This window comes from Parasteatoda tepidariorum, chromosome 1, assembly GCF_982258835.1.
Source record: "Parasteatoda tepidariorum strain Cologne lab strain chromosome 1, Ptep-v5.0, whole genome shotgun sequence".
Lineage (NCBI taxonomy): Eukaryota > Metazoa > Arthropoda > Arachnida > Araneae > Theridiidae > Parasteatoda > Parasteatoda tepidariorum.
In genome coordinates, this window is record NC_141755.1 from 71,615,560 (window position 1) to 71,634,383 (window position 18,824).

Here is an 18,824-nt window from a genome sequence, read left to right on the forward strand (position 1 = left end):
ATTTATTTCATTAGGAAATTCTCACTTACCTCAGCTCCTTCTATGCCCTGGGCACCTTGAGGACCCGGTGGTCCCTAAGTAAAGACAAAAGAAGAGAATTTACGAACCGTAGATGAATATCTTCAATTTGATTAATACATTATATTTCCTTAAATAATTCAAAAGTAAGTCAAATTATGATTGGATGCGATTGAGCGCTTTAAATACTTTGGTTTTCCTTCATTATTTAAGTAGAATTATTTTTTTTTGTTAATAACAATAGCAACAAAATATCTAGTATTTTATATATATATATATATATATATATATATATATATATATATATATATATATACATATATATATATACATATATATATATACATATATATATATACATATATATATATACATATATATATATATATATATATATATATATATATATATATATATATATATATATATATATATATATATATATATATATATATATATATATATATATATATATATATATATATATATATATCTTAAAAAACTTGGTACATTAATTTTTAATTTTTATTTAATTTTTCTGTTTTAAGAATGAGCTCTGATTTTTTCAAGGTAGGAACTAACTATGATAAGCTATTCCTAAAGCCACTGGACGGAATAGTTTGGATGTATGACCTTTTATACTGGATTAGTTAAATATTTTTTAGTTACTTTTCAATATTTGTAGCCTCTTAAAATTAATTTAATTTTAATTGTCCAGTATAATAAACAGTTTATTTATTTATTTATTTACTATTTTTGTATAAGTGGAATGGGCTCTGGTTCGTTAAGAACTACCCCAAATGAATGCAGGTGATACGTGTATACTTTAAAATTATGTAAGGTTGTATGACTGAAGGATAAAACCTATAAACGGTTTTCTATTCCTGTATGCAGGCTCTGATTTTTAAATTAGTCACCCTATGAAAGATGGATATGTGTATTCTGTAAAATTATGTGAGGATTTATGAATGAAGGATAAAGTCTATGAACGGCTTTCTATCCTGACAGACTGACTTTTAAATTAATTACCCTATGAAAGATTATTATTTTTTTTTTTTTAGTCTGCTAATTTAATCAATCCGTTAAACATTTTTATTATTATTTCAATTTTATTACATTTTTACTAATTTTTTCTCATAGATGGCAGCACTAATATTTTACTTAAAATTTTTTTTTTCTTCTTCTTCGATCAAATCTTTTAAACCTAAACCGCGTTTTAATTCACGCCGGTAAGTTTGATTTCTTTTAACATTTTTCTTTTATTTCATGATTTTTTACAACATAAGATTTTTTGCGATATCGACACATATAAATAATAATTTTTGTCTTAGGATAATTATTCTTTATTCAGAAATATCGCATTTATAGCAATAGATGTGTCTTGATAACGACTATTTGCTTTTACCATTCTTGCTTCTCTACAATTTAGTTTTTTATTTTATTCATGTTTTTCATGTTAATCTGTGTTCATATATATATATATATATATATATATATATATATATATATATATATATATATATATATATATATATATATATATATAATAAATAAATACAAGAAAACACGAGGAAAGTTAAGAAAAACAACTGCTACTCTGAAAGCAAAAGCGAAAGCAAACGAGTTTTTGAATTGCATTCTATTCCCGAAACTTTACCTTCCTAAGCGTGTGATGATAAAAGATGCAAAACTTGCCCTAATATTGACAAAAAGCATACTGTTCTTTATAACGTTAGCACCAAATCTTTTTGTAAAATTATAAATGTTATTTATATGTTAATCTGTGGTTTGTGTAATATGAAATATGTTGGACAAACGAGTAACTCGCTTAACATTCGAATTAATCAACACCGTTCTGATATTAACAGTAATAAGACTATCAATAACATGGAGTTGAATCATTTTAGAGTACATAAATTTAACAGTGTCAAAATTAATATTTTAGATATTATAGAGGATTTAGATTTAAGACTACAGAAAGAAAATTACTACATGCTTTTATACAAAACAATTTTGCCGTATGGGCTAAACGATACCTTCCAACATACACAGATTAACTACAATAACTCATCAACTTATTCACTTTTTCATATTAAAGATAAGCGTACAAATCGATTTAAACGGGGTTCAAGAAGTAATAGAAACTCTCTTAATAGTGACAAATTAAATATAAAATTTCTTTCTAATATGGAAAAAGACTTTAATAAACAATATAGCATTAAACCAATTAAAGATTTTGTCTTCTCTCTTAAGAATTATGAGGTATATCAGTTCTACGATCTAATTATTAACTTTTCTTTCATTAATTTACACTTCAAAATTCTTTGTTTCGATCTTATAAAAGCCAAAATGAGCAACATTTTGCCTAATATTAAGAAAAGTTTAGATAATTTATATTTTGTTATTAACTTTCAAAATCCTATTTTCGATACGATCAAATTTCACAACATTTTTGAAAATTTTAAAGCTTTGTTTCCATTAAAAGATTTTAACATAATTAAAAGTTTTAAATATAACAAATCTCTTGGTAGAACCATATTTAACTATAATGATATAAGCAAAAATTTAGGGAGTATTAATATATCCGATTATGAATGTCGCTGTGAGGAGGATAAATATTTTGATTTTGTTGATAAACATCATAAACCTATTATTACTGGTAATTTAAATATTATTGAAAACTTGGAACTTAGGAATTTAATGATAAAAGGCACAAAATTTAGACCCATTTACCATAGATCAATCAATAAGATTCTAAAATACTTTCTTAATGATCTCAATAGTTTTTGTTTGAAGATATCAAATAGATTCTCTTTACCTTTAGGTATGCTAACAGAATGGAAATGGGGAGTTTATTATTACTTTAAAAACTTTATTTTCAATAATAAGGATAATTTAAATAAGAATAACGATTCAACAAATTTTTCTGATATTGTTCAATCAATTAAGCAACTTCAAAAAAATTTTGTAATTACTCCCATAGACAAAGCTAACAATAATTATGCTATATTCTGTAAAAAATTCTATGCTGAACTTTTAAATACGGAATTAAAAAATAGTAAAAATTTTGAACTTAGTAATTTCAATAATAATATTGTCATTAAAAAAATTTTGGCTTTTTACAAGAGATTAAAAATTAAAATTAGCAAAATACAATTTCCTTTCTTAATTATCAGTCCTAAATTTCATAAAATTCCAGTAAAATTTAAAACTATCACATGTGAGTCTAATACTTATTTAACTAAACCTGGCACCATTTTCTCTAACTACTTAAATAAGATTATTAACTATATTACTAAAGAAGGTTTCTCTTGGATTATCACTAATAATCAACTGATTTTAGATTTCATTAAACATAATAAAATTAATTCTATTGCGACTTTTGATTTCCAGGATCTTTTCAATAGCATTCCCCTTTCTAAACTAAAAGATGTCCTTTTGAATTATTACTATGATTTTAAAATTATCCTTTGTTGTGATTTTAATTATTGGGAAATTCAGATTAATTTTTGTCTTTTTAGTAATTATCTTTACAATGGAAGGGATATTTTTCTTCAAATTAATGGAATACCACAAGGATCTAATTATTCATCTCTCTTAGCTAACTTATTTTTGCATTATTATGAAAAAAATTATACTCTTAGTATTAAATTTGTTTTTAGATATATTGATGACTTAATTATCTTTAATCTCCAAGATTTTACTATTTTATTGAGTGATATATACCCTGAGGAATTAATCTTACTTCGTAATCATGATGATAATATTAATTTTCCCATGTGCAAATCCATTTCAGGTAAATCCATTGCCAAAATTATTTACTAAATAATTTCTTTGTTAATTTGTATAATTTTTCCATGTGCAAATCCATTTCGGGCCAATCCGTGGCCAAAATTATGTACTAATTTTTTTTCTTTGTTAATTTTTCCATGTGCAAATCCATTTCGGGCAAATCCGTGTCAAAATTATCCATTAAAATTTTTTTCTTTGATAATTTAAATAATTTTTCTGTGTGCTAATTTATATCGTGCAAATCCGCGGCTAAAATTATTTGCAAAACAGGCAACTTATGTTTCTCTTTTCTCTTTTATATTTTTTCTTAAATAAACATCTATCTTCTAAAACTATTTATGATCAGTTTTTAAAATTATCCAGTATAATATTACCTTGCGCACATCCATTTCGGGCCCATCCTTGGTAACTAACAAATCAAATCTCAGAATAACAAATCACTTCTGCAGTGTAGTAAAAACGACACTTTAAAACCCTCTTGCTACGCTCAATTTGTGCTTTTGTTTTCATCTTTTGGTTTTCATATTTTGTAATCTGGCGATCTTTCTGCGAAAACATTTTTAAATCATTCTTGAAAAACTTTTCGTCCATGTAAGTTGATCTGATTTTGCTACTCACTTTATAGCCCCTTTTTAATGTTTTTTCTTTTTATCTTATTTACTGTTTTTACATGTTATTTTTACTTTTTGTGATCTATTTTATTTATTGTTATTTTTATAAAAAAGATTTTTTTGAGTGCTCCTCACACTATTGTATTAATATATTTTGCTTTGGCTTTATTGATACAATATCAGAAAGCACTCTGCTTTGCGGATATAATCGTGTGGGCTGAAGAAAAGATTATATCTTTTATTTCTTTTCCGGTTTTTTAAATAAAATTTCATCCTTTTTTCTTTTTAAATATAAATTGTTGTTTGTTATTTTTTTGCTTATTATTTCCCCCCCTCCCTTTTTTTTCATATGTCTATAATTTTTCTTTGTTTTATTCTTCATTTTGAACTTATCTATATATATATATATATATATATATATATATATATATATATATATATATATATATATATATATATATATATATATATATATATATATATATATATATATATATATATATATATATATAAGCACACCGGACAAAAAATATCACTTAGTCTTAGAGAAATCATGAAAAACATAATCTAATAACGTTTAACACCTCCTCTGAATTTGATAACCGCCTGGATTCGATTAGGAAGTGAGACCGCAAGGTTTTGAGTTACGTCAAATCCAGTTTAAGCCACTGGCTGAGGATTTGATCGCTCAAAACCACCAAAATGCGAGGATGCTGATTTTGGCGTTTTACCCGTTGTTCTAACAAGTCCCACAAATTTTCAATGGGATTCAAATCAAGTTATTTTACAGGGTAGTTGAAATGTAAACGAGTGTCTGAGTGTTCATAAAACCAGTCACATATTCTTCCTGCTCGATGAACTTTGCTATTGTTATCTTGAAAAATAACAATAGCAGTATAACAACAGGGGTATCGACAGCACACTCTTCATGAAGATGTTGACTGAAAGACAATATCTAATCATCCAGAATGCTCAAATAAACATGTTGGTTCATGCAAGTGGCCTCTTCAGTGATGGCGGGCCAATAAATAATAAGAAAAACGCCCCCAAAACATGACAAACCCACCTTTGGCTTGAACCTGACCTTGCACAGAGTCAGGATGAAATGCTTCATCTGCTCTTCGTAGCACTCGACGACGTGCGTCTTTTGATAAAGGCAAAAACGTGATTCGTTAGACCATATTACATTCCGCCAGTCAGCAATTGTCCACGTTCGGTGACTTCTAGCCCACTGAAATCGAGCAGCTTTATGAGCCTATGTTAGAAATGGCCTCTTGCAAGATGTTCGACTCCAAATGTTCATTTCATGCAACTCCCGTCGCAATTTTCTCTCCCCAACAGGTTGGGACAGACCTTCATTCACTAACTGAAGCAATTTCTGTCGGGTTCGGAAGCGATTTTGATTGACAAGTCCTGAAACACGTCTCCAGTCCCTTTCATGCAGGATATTTTTCCGACCGCAATTCTGACATCGTCTTTCGCGACCATGTGTATTACACTGCTGCTTGTAGACACGTTGAACATTTCTCATCGAAACACCAACAAATCCAGCAACTTCATTCACCGTATGACTATAGGCACGGCCGAACACAATTTCCCCTTTTTGCCACTCTATCACATCTTTTACACAAATTTCCGCATAAAACAAAAATATCTCACTGATGGCTACTTGCCTTTGACCATGTTGAGACAGTGCGCACGCACTTGAGTCATTTGACCACTGCGTCATTTAACGAAACCTAACGATTCATCGGTGCTCGTGCTTGACTAATTTTTTGTCCGGTGAACTTATATAAATATATATATATATATATATATATATATATATATATATATATATATATATATATATATATATATATATATATATATATATATATATATATATATATATATATATATATATATATATATATATATATATATATATATATATATATATATATATATATATATATATATATATATATATATATATATATATATATATATATATATATATATATAGATAGATAGATAGATAGATAGATAGATATTGATAGTTTGATATACTTTAAAAATTTGTTTTCAATGTTAATTTTAGCTTATAATTTGTAAATTAAGGTTGCACAGCTATTTACTGTGAATTCTGGTAAACTTATTCTTAAGCTCAGCCACAAATTTTAAGTTTTTAAAACTAAAAATTATCACTTTCAGTAATCATTACTAAAAATCGTCACTTTTGAAGTTTAATAAGTGCAGAATATCCAATTGCAAAAACAAACCTGTTTTAGAATCAAGCAATAAAAACAAAGACTTTTTTTAAAATAAAAGTATATATCTTACCGGTAATCCTACTGGACCTACTGCCCCTGGTGGGCCAGGTAATCCTGGTATTCCCTGAAAAGGATATAAGTACAAATATAAAAATTAATTAGATAAACCTCAATTTTCAATACTAGTTTTGTAATTAATTAATAATAAAATTTACTAAATTTGGTAAACAATACTTCTGCCAAATCCTACGGCTTATTAATTTTAGTAATTAGTATAGTAAATTATAAATGCCCGTTGCAAATTGGAGTATTTCCATTGCTTATTTTAATTTCTTTGAATTTGAATTTTAGTTTGGGAGTTTATTATTCTATCTAAAATATTTTTTATATGTGACATTTATGTATATATTTTGCAATGTAAAGTTGCAGAGTTATTTACAATTATCTGTAACACTATTCTTCCGGTACTATAGATCTGCAGTCACAAATTTTTCGCTTTTATTTTTCGCTTTTTCTTTTTTTTTGGGGGGGGGGGGTAAAGTTGGTTGGATTCGTTACATGGTTAAGCTGTTTTAGTTAAGTCGCTCTATTTTTAATGAATTAATTATTCTTATTTTACTTATTTACTTATTTTCTTATACCTTTCCTGTGACTTGGCAGTTTTTATTTCGGTAATATTGAATTGCTAAAGATAACAATAGCAAATCTGCAAGCTAACAATTTTCACCATTTTTTATTAAAACAAGCTAATTAAAATTCATATTTAAATTATTCCAATCTTAGCATTCGAATACTGAAAGCACTTTAATGATATATTTTATTAAAAAAAAGAATATTCTCAGTCTCAAACGCTTAAATTTCATTATACATTTTGAAAACTTATGACAGTTTTAATACTTTTCTAAAATACTTGAGTTTAGTCATTACAAAAGAAATTTCTCAAATATTTAAAGAGGAAAATCAAATTTAATTTACATTAAATGTACTTACATTCCCTTATAAGGCGATTAAACGAACCATTAAAAACGTTAGAAATATGTAAAGCATAGTGTATAAAGCATACAAACCAATCGAATTTCAAAAGTGTTTTATTTTCATTTTTACGAAATTTTTGAAAACTGTTGCTAGTTTCTCACTCGTTTTCTATTGAAAATGCTGCAGACATTACATTAGTCTTGGGTATACAGTCGCGTGTAATGAAAAATCAATGCTTCAGAGAAAAGATATTTAGCTTAAAATAGGCAGTTCTATTAGGGCGAACACTTTTAAAAGAGGGGGAAGACTTATCCATATGCACCCTACCCCTCTGCCTTCACGTCGATCAGCGGAAATGTTTGAAAGTGCTGCCTAATGTTAACTTTGAGAACAAAATGGTTAAGGCAAATATTTAATGGAATTTCCACATTCTTTTAATTTAATTACCGGCTTCTTTCTCGTCTGCGAAGCTATTTAGTTCCAGTATTTGAAATGAATAAATTGTAAAAGTTGTTTGATTTTCAAGAGATTTAAGGACTGTAAGAGAAAGTTGAATAATACCGGAGACCCTTTAGTTTTCTCTTTTTCTTTCAGTTACGTGAATAAAATAGATTTGCTGTTATTATTTATTCCACTTGGTAATACCAGCAATCCCAATTGAAATCAAGTGAATTTTTGAAGCAGAAATTTTGCTTTTTGTTTTTTTTAAGTGGCACAGCCCTTTTTACAGGGTGGACCGAATTATACACCATCCATTCATCCATAGATAGTAATTTTGACCTGAATCAGAGTATGATCAGAACGATCCATCTGTAATTCAGTACCTCCAGAAGTATTGATTCGTTGTGGGAACATTGAGGACTTTGTGACCCCGAAAGATTTAACGCGTGCCAGTGACCATTTAATACACGAGGAGTCTTCGGCCGGTGGATTCGAACTTACGCTCTCACGAGTACTAGCCCAACCAACTAGACTAATTCGGTCCTAAAATAAATGAAAATTAATATATTTAAATTGATATATTTAAGTTCAGTTTTCAAAGTTAGAAATATTTAATTGAAAAAACTATATTTTTGGAGATATATTAATTATTTTACGGCTAATTTTATCAAGGTCTCTTTGTCAGATATACATTGAAATATATATTAATAATAGTTGCATTTATTTATAAATTACAAAATTGTCCCTACAGGGGATAATGTGATCGACGCTTCTGTGTTTGATTTACTTGAAATGTTGAACAAAATATTCATAAAAAAAACCAGTGCTTATGCATTGAAATAATTAAAAAAAACATATGAATAATGAATAAACGTATTTCAGTATGAAACCTTTTCCAACTGAAATAGTTATTAGTATGGATTAATTTCAGTTGCAATGTTGCTCCACTTTTAAACATATAAGCATCTAAAAATCTAGAAACAAAGACGAGATATCTTCACTAAATTAAATTAGTTTAGTAAGTTTATTTAAGTACAGAAATCATGAATTAAACTTCATTCATGTTCGTTTGCATTTCTACATGCTTCATTTGCCCATTTATTTAAAGTTAAGACACTGTAAACAATCTCCATGAGATTATGATAGGAAGCTCAGCATTTAATTAGAGCAAGTAGTGTTAAAAACATCAAAAAATATTTTATTTGTTAGAAGAACTTGATCGGCAGCTTTCAATTTATGGCCTTTCGGTTTAATCCAACAAATAAAGTGTGGTTCGCAATTTATTTTTAGATTTCACTTTAGTTCACTTAGACTATAAATTGTTAAAAAATAACAATGCATTGAAATTTTAAATCTTATGAAAGTGTACAAAAAAGTATTTCTACACTGAGATCAAACGTATGCGCAAAACTACTAGAATATGGTAAAATGTAAATTGTTTCAGGCTCAATGGGAGGTCCTAAAATAGCGGAAATGTTTGCCGAAAAGCTTTGATAAGGAATTTAAAAAAATTAACAATAAAATATGGTTTTAAAATATGTGATAAAATCAGCTAAACGGGGTAAAATGTTGTAATTTTAACATGATACCTTAGAGCCCGGCGTAAAAGACATTTGTTCGGTTAAATTTACTTTCCAGTTTTGTAAATTATACTAAAGGTATGATGATACGAACTATAATTTTGAAAACCAGAATTTCCGGCAAACTTCAATCATATGAATGGAAAAATAACCAAATGGATTGTTTAAATGTTTGATTTTATTGCCAGAATTATGTTTTTTTCTCTTACCAGAAATGTCATTACTATTCAGTGCGGTAATTTTACCAGAATTTTTTTCACCGTATAGAAGTTTTCGATGTTTGAAAAATCACGGTAGAGGAACTAAAACATTATTACGTACTTTTCTCAAGTTTAGTTACTTGGCAACCGTATAAAGATAAATACAGCAATCAAAGTTTGCTATTAGTGATGCGAAACAAAATAATACTAACTTTATATGGAGTATTTTCATAATTTCTAACTGCATACAAAGTATCTAAAAAATACAACTTATTTTACTCGGAATGATTCTCTGAATGGTTATGAAAACCTGAACTTTTGGTAAACCATTATCACATGACGGTAAAACAGTATGGTAATTTTATCCGAATTTCGTATACAGTTACAATATATAGTTGGAGAATTTCTTTTAAGCAGTTGGAATAATTCTTTGAAAAATCCTTTCAACTACACAAATCACCCCACAAAAAAATACTATTTCCTGAAACTTACTTTTTGAAAGCTTTTTTGATCATTTCTTTAAAGGAAAAAAAAACAACATCAAAATGCTTTTTGTAAAAAAAAAAAGAAAAACCAAAAGAGTAATGAATTGTGAGGTGGTTTTTATAACCAAATACCTTTCCGTGTTTCTCCGTATTACCTTTTTGAAAAGCTGCCAAAAGGCCCATTATTAATGCTTCATTATTTCCAAGTCACGAAAAATCAGACTCCTTATTAACTCACTGAGCTTTGAGGGGAAAAAAACTTTAACTGAAGTTATTTTGAGGGCAATAAAAACTTCCAAAAGAAGTTAAAGCATGATACTTACATTTTTTAAGATTAGAGTAATCAGAATATAACTAATGATGATTACTTTGGGGAAGGGGATTTTCAGATCATACATAGATACCAAAAAATTGGAATGAATTGAGGAAAAATTATATTGCCTATCTGGTGTTCTCTTTAAATTTCGCGTCATATAGTCAAATTGTGTGAGATAGTTAAAAGTAATTTTTGTTATTGTCAAATTCTAGTATTGTTTTTCAATAAAAAATGACTCAGTTGAAAAAGCAGAGAACAAAATTTTTTTCTTATGGTTTGTTAGATTTCATATAACTTTCAGAGATATATTTTATGTAAAATGTAAATTTTGTGAAGAATATTTTGCAAATAAAGGAAAAATATTTAAATTACAATTATTATATCAAACACTAATATTATGTTATAATGGTGTACATTTCTGAAATATCTTTGCACTTTTTCATTATTTAATAAACACCCTCTCAACGACAATATAAAAAACAATGGAATAATCTTTTAATTATGATGGCCGTAGGGACTTAATGACCATTAAAATTTTATGTCAGAAACATGGTTAAGAATTTAAAATGTAAGCTTTCAAACTGTCAAAAACATTTCAACTAAAAGTATTCAGTTTACTCACGAAAATTCTATTTCAAACAGTGCAATTTAGTCTCAAAATCTGTTTATTTACATGATATAATATTTTGAAAAGAAGTGAAAATGTTAATATAAAACTTGATAATTCCAGTATTTTTTTGCCTCTAGCCGTTAAGCCATTATCCTTAATCTTGCCTCCCAGTTTTAAGATCAATAGAATTTAAAGCTGATTGACGAGTTCCTAAGTCAATTTTCTTTTAAAAAATGATCATTCAGACCATGTTCCATTAATACATGCTCTACATTTGTTCATTTAGTTAATAAACTTTTACCTTATAGTTATAAGTTTGTAGGAGCAGAAATTGAAAAAAAAACAATATTCTCAAACACTATAAGTTTAACACACAAGCATTTTATGCTACTCACCCCTGATCCGTCAATTCCTGGTTCTCCGGGTGGTCCTGGATTTCCTGGTGGTCCCTTCAAAAATATTCGCTTATAAATTATTACGATACAGATTTTTCATTTTTATTAAAATAATTATTACAAAATACGCACTTCAAGCAAAATTCTAAATCACAAATAGTGATATCAAAAACAAAAATTGCTCGTTTAAATTATTAAGTAAATTATATTACCTGATTGAAAGCTTCATTAGCTTTAGAAAAAACACAAAACAAATATGAATACCTCCTCAGTTTCTTACAATTATTTATTTAATAAGTATATTGTAGTTGCCAACTTATATATTTTCTGACTGAAAATTCTTGTATGATAGTGAACTTAGCATTTCCTTGACAATTTTAAACAGACGTTATTACGCCTAATTTCTACACCACATAAGACCTTGCCCACAAATTTATCGAATATAAAAAGATTTTAATAAATTAACTCTGCAATTTGTTAAGTATAAATGATATTATATAAATTACCATATAAATTATTGCATATTAATAATATTTATTTTACTAAGAATAATAAATAAAAGTCTACAAATACTTTACTATTACTTTAAATACAAAAAAAAAATCTCACAAAATAATTCGGGAGAGTTTGAGGCAATAGTATGAATGTACTATAAAATTGTAAAATAATATGAATGCACTATAAAATTGAAATCGAAGCATGTATTATAAAAAAGTTATGGATTCCATCACACGTTGGAATCAAAGGTAACGAGATGGCGGACTCACTGGCTAAAGATGCTTCTTTGGAACCTCTACAGCCAGATCTACCTTCCACTTTCAACGAGGTCTTTTCAGAGTGCAAAAAAATGTTTATGGACCTCTGGAGGGTTCCTCCTCCGCATAGTTGGTATTTCAGAAAACGACCTGGAAGTGCCTTGCTTTTTGAGGGAACTAGAAACCAGCAGACTTGTTTATCTCGCTTTGCAAGTGGTCACTTGAGGTGTCTCTCGTATGTTCAGGGGCAAAAGACTTTTGGACTTTGCACTAAATGTAGGACTGCTCAGGCTTCGCCCGAGCATATTCTAAACTGTATCGATTTTAAGATCGACGAGGTTTTTTCAAAACCTCATCTGTTTTTAGACTTCCTGGACATTTTTGGACTTATGGAATTGGTCTAATTGGGATGGACCTCTTGGGGATTAGAAACAACAACGAAACATAAAAAAGTGAAGCAATATATCATATAAGTTGGTTGAAAAATAGTAATTTTAAAACTACAACTTTAATTTAAAATTGAATTCATTGATATTTAAAATAAAATAATCAGTTGGACAAAAGTGAATTGAAAATGACGCGCAAGTAAATTACTCTCTGTTTTGGCAGCAAACCTATGTTTTGGCAGCAAACCTATGTTTTGGCAACAAACTTAAATACGAAGGTTGCGAACGATTTGTCACGAACAGCTTAAGTAAGTTCTAGGAATTTATATATTCCCCAATTGTAAGCATTTGGTTAAGAAATAAAGGTAAAGCATAAGCCTTATTTCTCATTGCCAATACATATTGCTAATTTTCACAAATTTACGAAAATGTCCCTTGTATCCTTCATTTACTAAACTCTTCAATTATATATGCAGATGTGGACCGAGGTAATGAAGTGGCTAAGAAAAAAACCTTAAATATACACAGAAGTAATAAAATAGAATTTAAATAAGGGGTAATAACTATTATGAAGGTTTAAAATTAATCTTTTTACATTTGCTGAAGCATGGGTGTCATCTTTTTTAAATTTAATTTAGAGTCAAAAACAATTTCTCTAAGAACGCATTTTCAATCAGATAAGGAATAGAAAGAAAGAAAGTATAACAAATATTAAAGATCGTCAAATAGTGATGTTTTTTTACTTACAGGATCTCCAGCTTTAGCTACTTCTCCTGGTAATCCAGGCTCTCCTGGTTCTCCCTATTTCAGAATAGAATTAGGTAAACAGAATTTAAATGAGTAGTAAAAATATAGCATAATGTAAATATTTTATTTCAATTAATAGTACCGTAAACACACTAATTCGTTACAATTGTGCAACGCAAAAATGACTAGTTTATAAAATATCTTAATATAAGCATATTATTTAAAATAATGGCATTATTAATATTACATGCAATTGTTAAGTTTTGTTTTATAAATTCAAGGATTAATTTTATGCACAATTACATAACTTATGTTGAAAGATACATAATTAATGCTAAGTAGTTTCTAAATAGAATACTATAGCAATTGTAAACGTTAAGTCAATTTAAGATAAATAAACTCATAAAATCGGGATCAAAAGATTTTTGATTATATAAAACAAAATTTTTACTGTATGTATCGATGTGATTTGATGCATCTGCATTATATAATATCAGTAACATACTTTCATTAGTTCGTTTGATGGGTTATGAAATAACAATGCAGTTGATATTGATTAATGAATCTTCATTCAATCATAGTTACTGTGTTAAAAGATACTATATATAATAGCACTGCTTAGCGCAAAGAAATCAAGCTTTAACTTTATGCTTGTTGATTAAGGAAAATGAATTCCTGATTTCAAATTTGACCCCCTTTTTTCCCATCGTTAAATTTTTTCTAAGAATTATTTTTTAAAAATAAATCAGAGTACTCACTGAAAAAAAAAACTGAAAGCCATTTTTAGTATGAAAAATGGCAGTCCTAAGAGGAGATGAAGAGAAGTGTATTTTATCCAGTTCTAATTAGATCTACTAATCGTGCTCTGTTGACAACGAGAAGGAAGAAAGAAATACAATAATTCATATCTACACTGCTCAAAAAAATTAGGGGAGCGCATGGCTCCCCTAATTTTTTTGAGCAGTGTACATATTTCTCTCTATCTACACGTCAGACTGAAAAGATTGTTCCATCTTCATTTTCTTTAAGTAATCACTTTATCTCGAGATATATTATCTCGATTTACTTCTGTTTGAAAATCTTTAAATTTTGTTACTCTAAACTTAAGCGGAAGAACTGAATAATATTTTTAATTTTCTTCTTAAACAAAAAAGATTATTAAACCGTTGTAAACAAATTTATTCACTAACAGTGCACTCACCAGGAAAGAGTGTTAGGGAGTCATATGTGGACAAAGATATATTAAAATAACCTTGCATGCCGGACTTACCAAAGAAAGAAAAACGACGCTAAAATTATATAACTTAAAACACTAAAAAAACTAGCTTAACAATCTTCAATTATCACAATAAAATTTTTGAAAAAAAGTTAAATAGTTTAGTTTTGAATAACATTTCCTTACTTTACTTCCTCTTGCTCCAGGAGCACCATTATTTCCAGGCATTCCAGATGGTCCCTTAGATGGAATAAAAGAATGTTTACCGTTACTAATTGCACAAAATTTCTAATTATTTATTAAAATTAAATTTATTCCTTAAAATTTAGATGTAAATAGATGTACTCACAGGCATTCCAATCAATCCAGGTTCACCTCTAAGACCTGGCACGCCAGGAAATCCCTAAATCATAAAACATTTTTAACTATAATTCCCTCAATAAAAAATTTGAATAATTTAATTTATGTAAGAGTTTTATTTACCCTTTCTCCTTTTGCTCCAGTATCTCCAATGCGTCCTAGTTCTCCTCTATCACCCTAGAGATAGCATTTTATTTTAAAAAATCTTTCTTATAAATACGCCTTATGCAAAAATAATTATATTAAATGATAAAAAGTTGTGTCTGATGTTAGAAAGTGAGTCTTAAATACTTTATACTGACTATTCTAACCTTTAACCTTTTGTGAAAACCTAATTGCTGTTTAATAATAACACTGGGCAACATATTTCTTGTTGAAATTAGTCAAAAAGTTATTCTTGTATAATTCAGGTGAGAGATTTCAAATATAAAATTAGTTTTGCTTCTTAAAGCGAAATTTTCTTAAATGGCATTTAAAGCTTTCTTTTGAACGTTTAGAGCTTTATTTTGGACATTTATATCTTTCTTTTCAAACGTTATATATAGGAGGGGGTCAAATAAATAATACTACACACTTCCAAGTGATTTAATGCATATCATCAGGATTAAAATTATTGCATAGAAAAACTATTTTTTTGATAATTATGCAAAAAATGATTCATTATTTTTTTATTTTGCAATTATCTCTCACCTTATGAGCTTTCAAAAAATAATTATAATACTATAATTATTTTTTTTTACTTCAATCAACATAAACTCAATTAATTTTGCTAGCATTCATTTATAAATTTTTTATTTTGCCTTTATCGCTTACCGTATATAAGTTTTTTCAAAATAATTATTAGGAAATTTGTCTACTTTTAAATTCCATGTTCTTACTGCAATGCAAGAAACATTTACTTTATTTTAAAATACTGATTTAATTTTTTTTTATCCAAAAACTTCATAAATAGTAAAAATAGAATTAAAGTATTTTGAAAAATTTATCAATCTTGATTCTTTAATGTAAATATTCATTGCTGAAAAAAGCATAGTTTCATGAGTCATAGTTTGTTATTAATCGGCCACTGAATAAAAAAAAATCTTACCTTATGTCCATCCACTCCTGGAATTCCTGATTCACCCCTTTCTCCTTTGTCACCCTGTAAAAATCAAATTTCATTTTTGACGAAATTTTAAACAAAATATCAATCATCTGAAAATTTGGTTGCGAATTATTTCATATATAACATATCTTGCATCATTTTTATCTGATTACATCTTTGCTATATGCCGACTGGTCTGTGTAGGGGGTAGGGAACTGCCCTTGAATCAGAAAGGTTCTGAGTTCGAATCCCGGGCAAGACATGGATGTTCTTTCCTTCTCTGTACTATCTGTCCTTACTGTGGGAGCTATGTTGGCCCACCTAATATGGTGTCTCTGAAAGAGTGGCCAACAAATCTGCCCTTCAGGTGCCTATATGACCTAGGTCATTATCCAGGTGGACATTGAAAAAAAAACATCTTTACTATATTAAACTAAAATACAGCTCTGTGTAGAAATCATGGTCAAAACTACCAGAATACAGTAATATTTATCGCTTTTCTGGTTTTATAGGAAAACCGAAACACTCAGTGATTTTTACCTAAATGATGATTTTTTTAAATTGAACAATAAAATATGGTTTTATAATATGTGTTAAAAATTTGTAAATCTCATCATGATGCTTTTCAGCAAAGCATACAAACCTTTTATTTGGTTATATTTACCTTTCAATTATGTATTATTTTATTAAATGTGCAGTAATAAGAACTATAATTTTGAAAACCAGAATTTTCGGTAATCTGTTACCATATGAATGGAGTAATTATGAACTGAAATGGCATATTTCAGTTTTATTAATCAGAATTAATGCTTTTTATTAAAAATGTCTTTACCATACAGCATAGTTAACTTTGACCAGAATTTTTTAATAGTTATGCACTAAAACTGAATAAATTTAGAGTTAACTATATTTCACTAATGTATTTATAGTTAATGAAAATTCTCAATATTTAAAATGTTGTTAACTATTACTGCGATACCGAAATAAGTTAACTTTTGAAATATGAATTCGTAATTTATTCGGTTTGTTTTCATTTTCTTCTTTTTGAATACTTTACCGAGATTTTATGTTACGTACTAAATTGACGATCTTTTGATGATATATATCTTAATTTTACTTTTATGAATTAAATTATAATTAGTTTAACCAGTAAAATTTTTTTAAACTAAAATTTAAAAGGCAAACTGTTGAGAGGGAAAAGAAAAATAATTCTGTGAAATGAAGATTAAAAAGATTGGGTTTTTGTAATGCTTTAACAAAAATAAAGTTTATTTTTAAATACACCCTGACCTTGTGAAAACGTTCTATAAAAATACATTTTTTTAAACACTACATACTGCCTGAGAAACGCAGTAATTATGTCTATTTAAAATACGTATGAAAGAACTTTAATTTATTCTTTGGAACAGCGAAGGGTTAGCTGATATATTGAAAAAACAATAAAAACTTTTTATACGCGTTTCTGAAAGTTCTCATAGACATTATAGAATGGATGATGGGGATGGGATTTATAAGAAAAATCAATATTAATTTTGTAAAACTAAACTAATTCTGGCACAAACATAGTGTTCTTGGCACAATACTACAAATATGACTCGATTTTCAAACTTTTCAGAGTATGACGCCTATAAGTAGTAATCAAGCTTTATTAACAATCAGATATGTTTTTTTTCTTTTTTTTTAATTGAACCAACACACTTTAAAGTGGTTATCCGCAATTACCAGGTTTTTCGTGTTGATGATTTAGGTTCACTGAGAGTCACTTCCAGAGGAAGCATCTAAAAAGCATAAATAATTGAACTCAATTTGACTCAATTGATCACTTCATAGACTGCCCATTATGGCTCCAAGTGTTCGTCAATCATTATTTTTACACTTCCACACTTACACTGTTAGAAATTTCTCGGAAAAAACGGTTAACTAACAATTTATTTAATTGCTATTTAACCATATTCAAACAAAACAGTTACCATAAAGGTAAAGCATATCAAATTACCATAAAGATTGTACTTGAACTGTTAACAGTGAGAGAAGCAGCTTAATGACTACTTTCACCTAACACAGTTAAACAATCAGAATTTTATAGCACTAAAAGACCAACTTAATTAAGTCACTTAGTTTCTTGCAACTGCTTACAAATTGTAGCCATAATGGCTAATCTGACAGTCTCAAGACAGACAGAAATGGAGTTCGAATCCCAGAGTTGACACCGCAATATTTCCTAAAAGCCCTTTGACACACGAAAAGTTTTCAGCGTACTTCACTCCCCAATTTGTGTCCTACACTCTCCTATAGCCATTAATTTACGAAGCGTCAAGCTCCTATGTTCAGTTAAATTTCTTTTCTTTATGGATTCGAAACCATGCTAGTTGTAAATGGTTAAAAACCCTATAGTTCGGTATTAATGGTTTCATAACCATACTAGTTCTAAACGGTTTCAAGTCTTCTAAAGGTAAAAAATGTTCTTTACCGTAAACTTAACGATTAATCGGATGGACAGATTGCTGTCGTTAATTGCACAGTGATTTTAGAATGAAAATTCTAAACAGTGTACAGTAATGCTACCTGTCACATTCTTAAACATATATTTTAAATATT

General features: G+C 28.1%; 1 protein-coding gene across 2 annotated transcripts in view; it reads right to left on the bottom strand.

Annotated features, from left to right (window-relative positions):
* LOC107445377 (uncharacterized) overlaps positions 1-18,824 on the bottom strand; it is a 177,142-nt gene that overhangs the window by 38,270 nt on the left and 120,048 nt on the right. For both annotated transcript variants that reach the window (XM_043039898.3, XM_043039897.3), the window contains exons 21-28: positions 16,230-16,283; positions 15,266-15,319; positions 15,132-15,185; positions 14,969-15,022; positions 13,567-13,620; positions 11,679-11,732; positions 6,747-6,800; positions 30-74 (exon numbers count right to left, since the gene is read on the bottom strand). In XM_043039898.3, the coding sequence (XP_042895832.1) occupies positions 30-74; positions 6,747-6,800; positions 11,679-11,732; positions 13,567-13,620; positions 14,969-15,022; positions 15,132-15,185; positions 15,266-15,319; positions 16,230-16,283 (423 nt within the window). The remainder of the gene's footprint in view (positions 1-29; positions 75-6,746; positions 6,801-11,678; positions 11,733-13,566; positions 13,621-14,968; positions 15,023-15,131; positions 15,186-15,265; positions 15,320-16,229; positions 16,284-18,824) is intronic.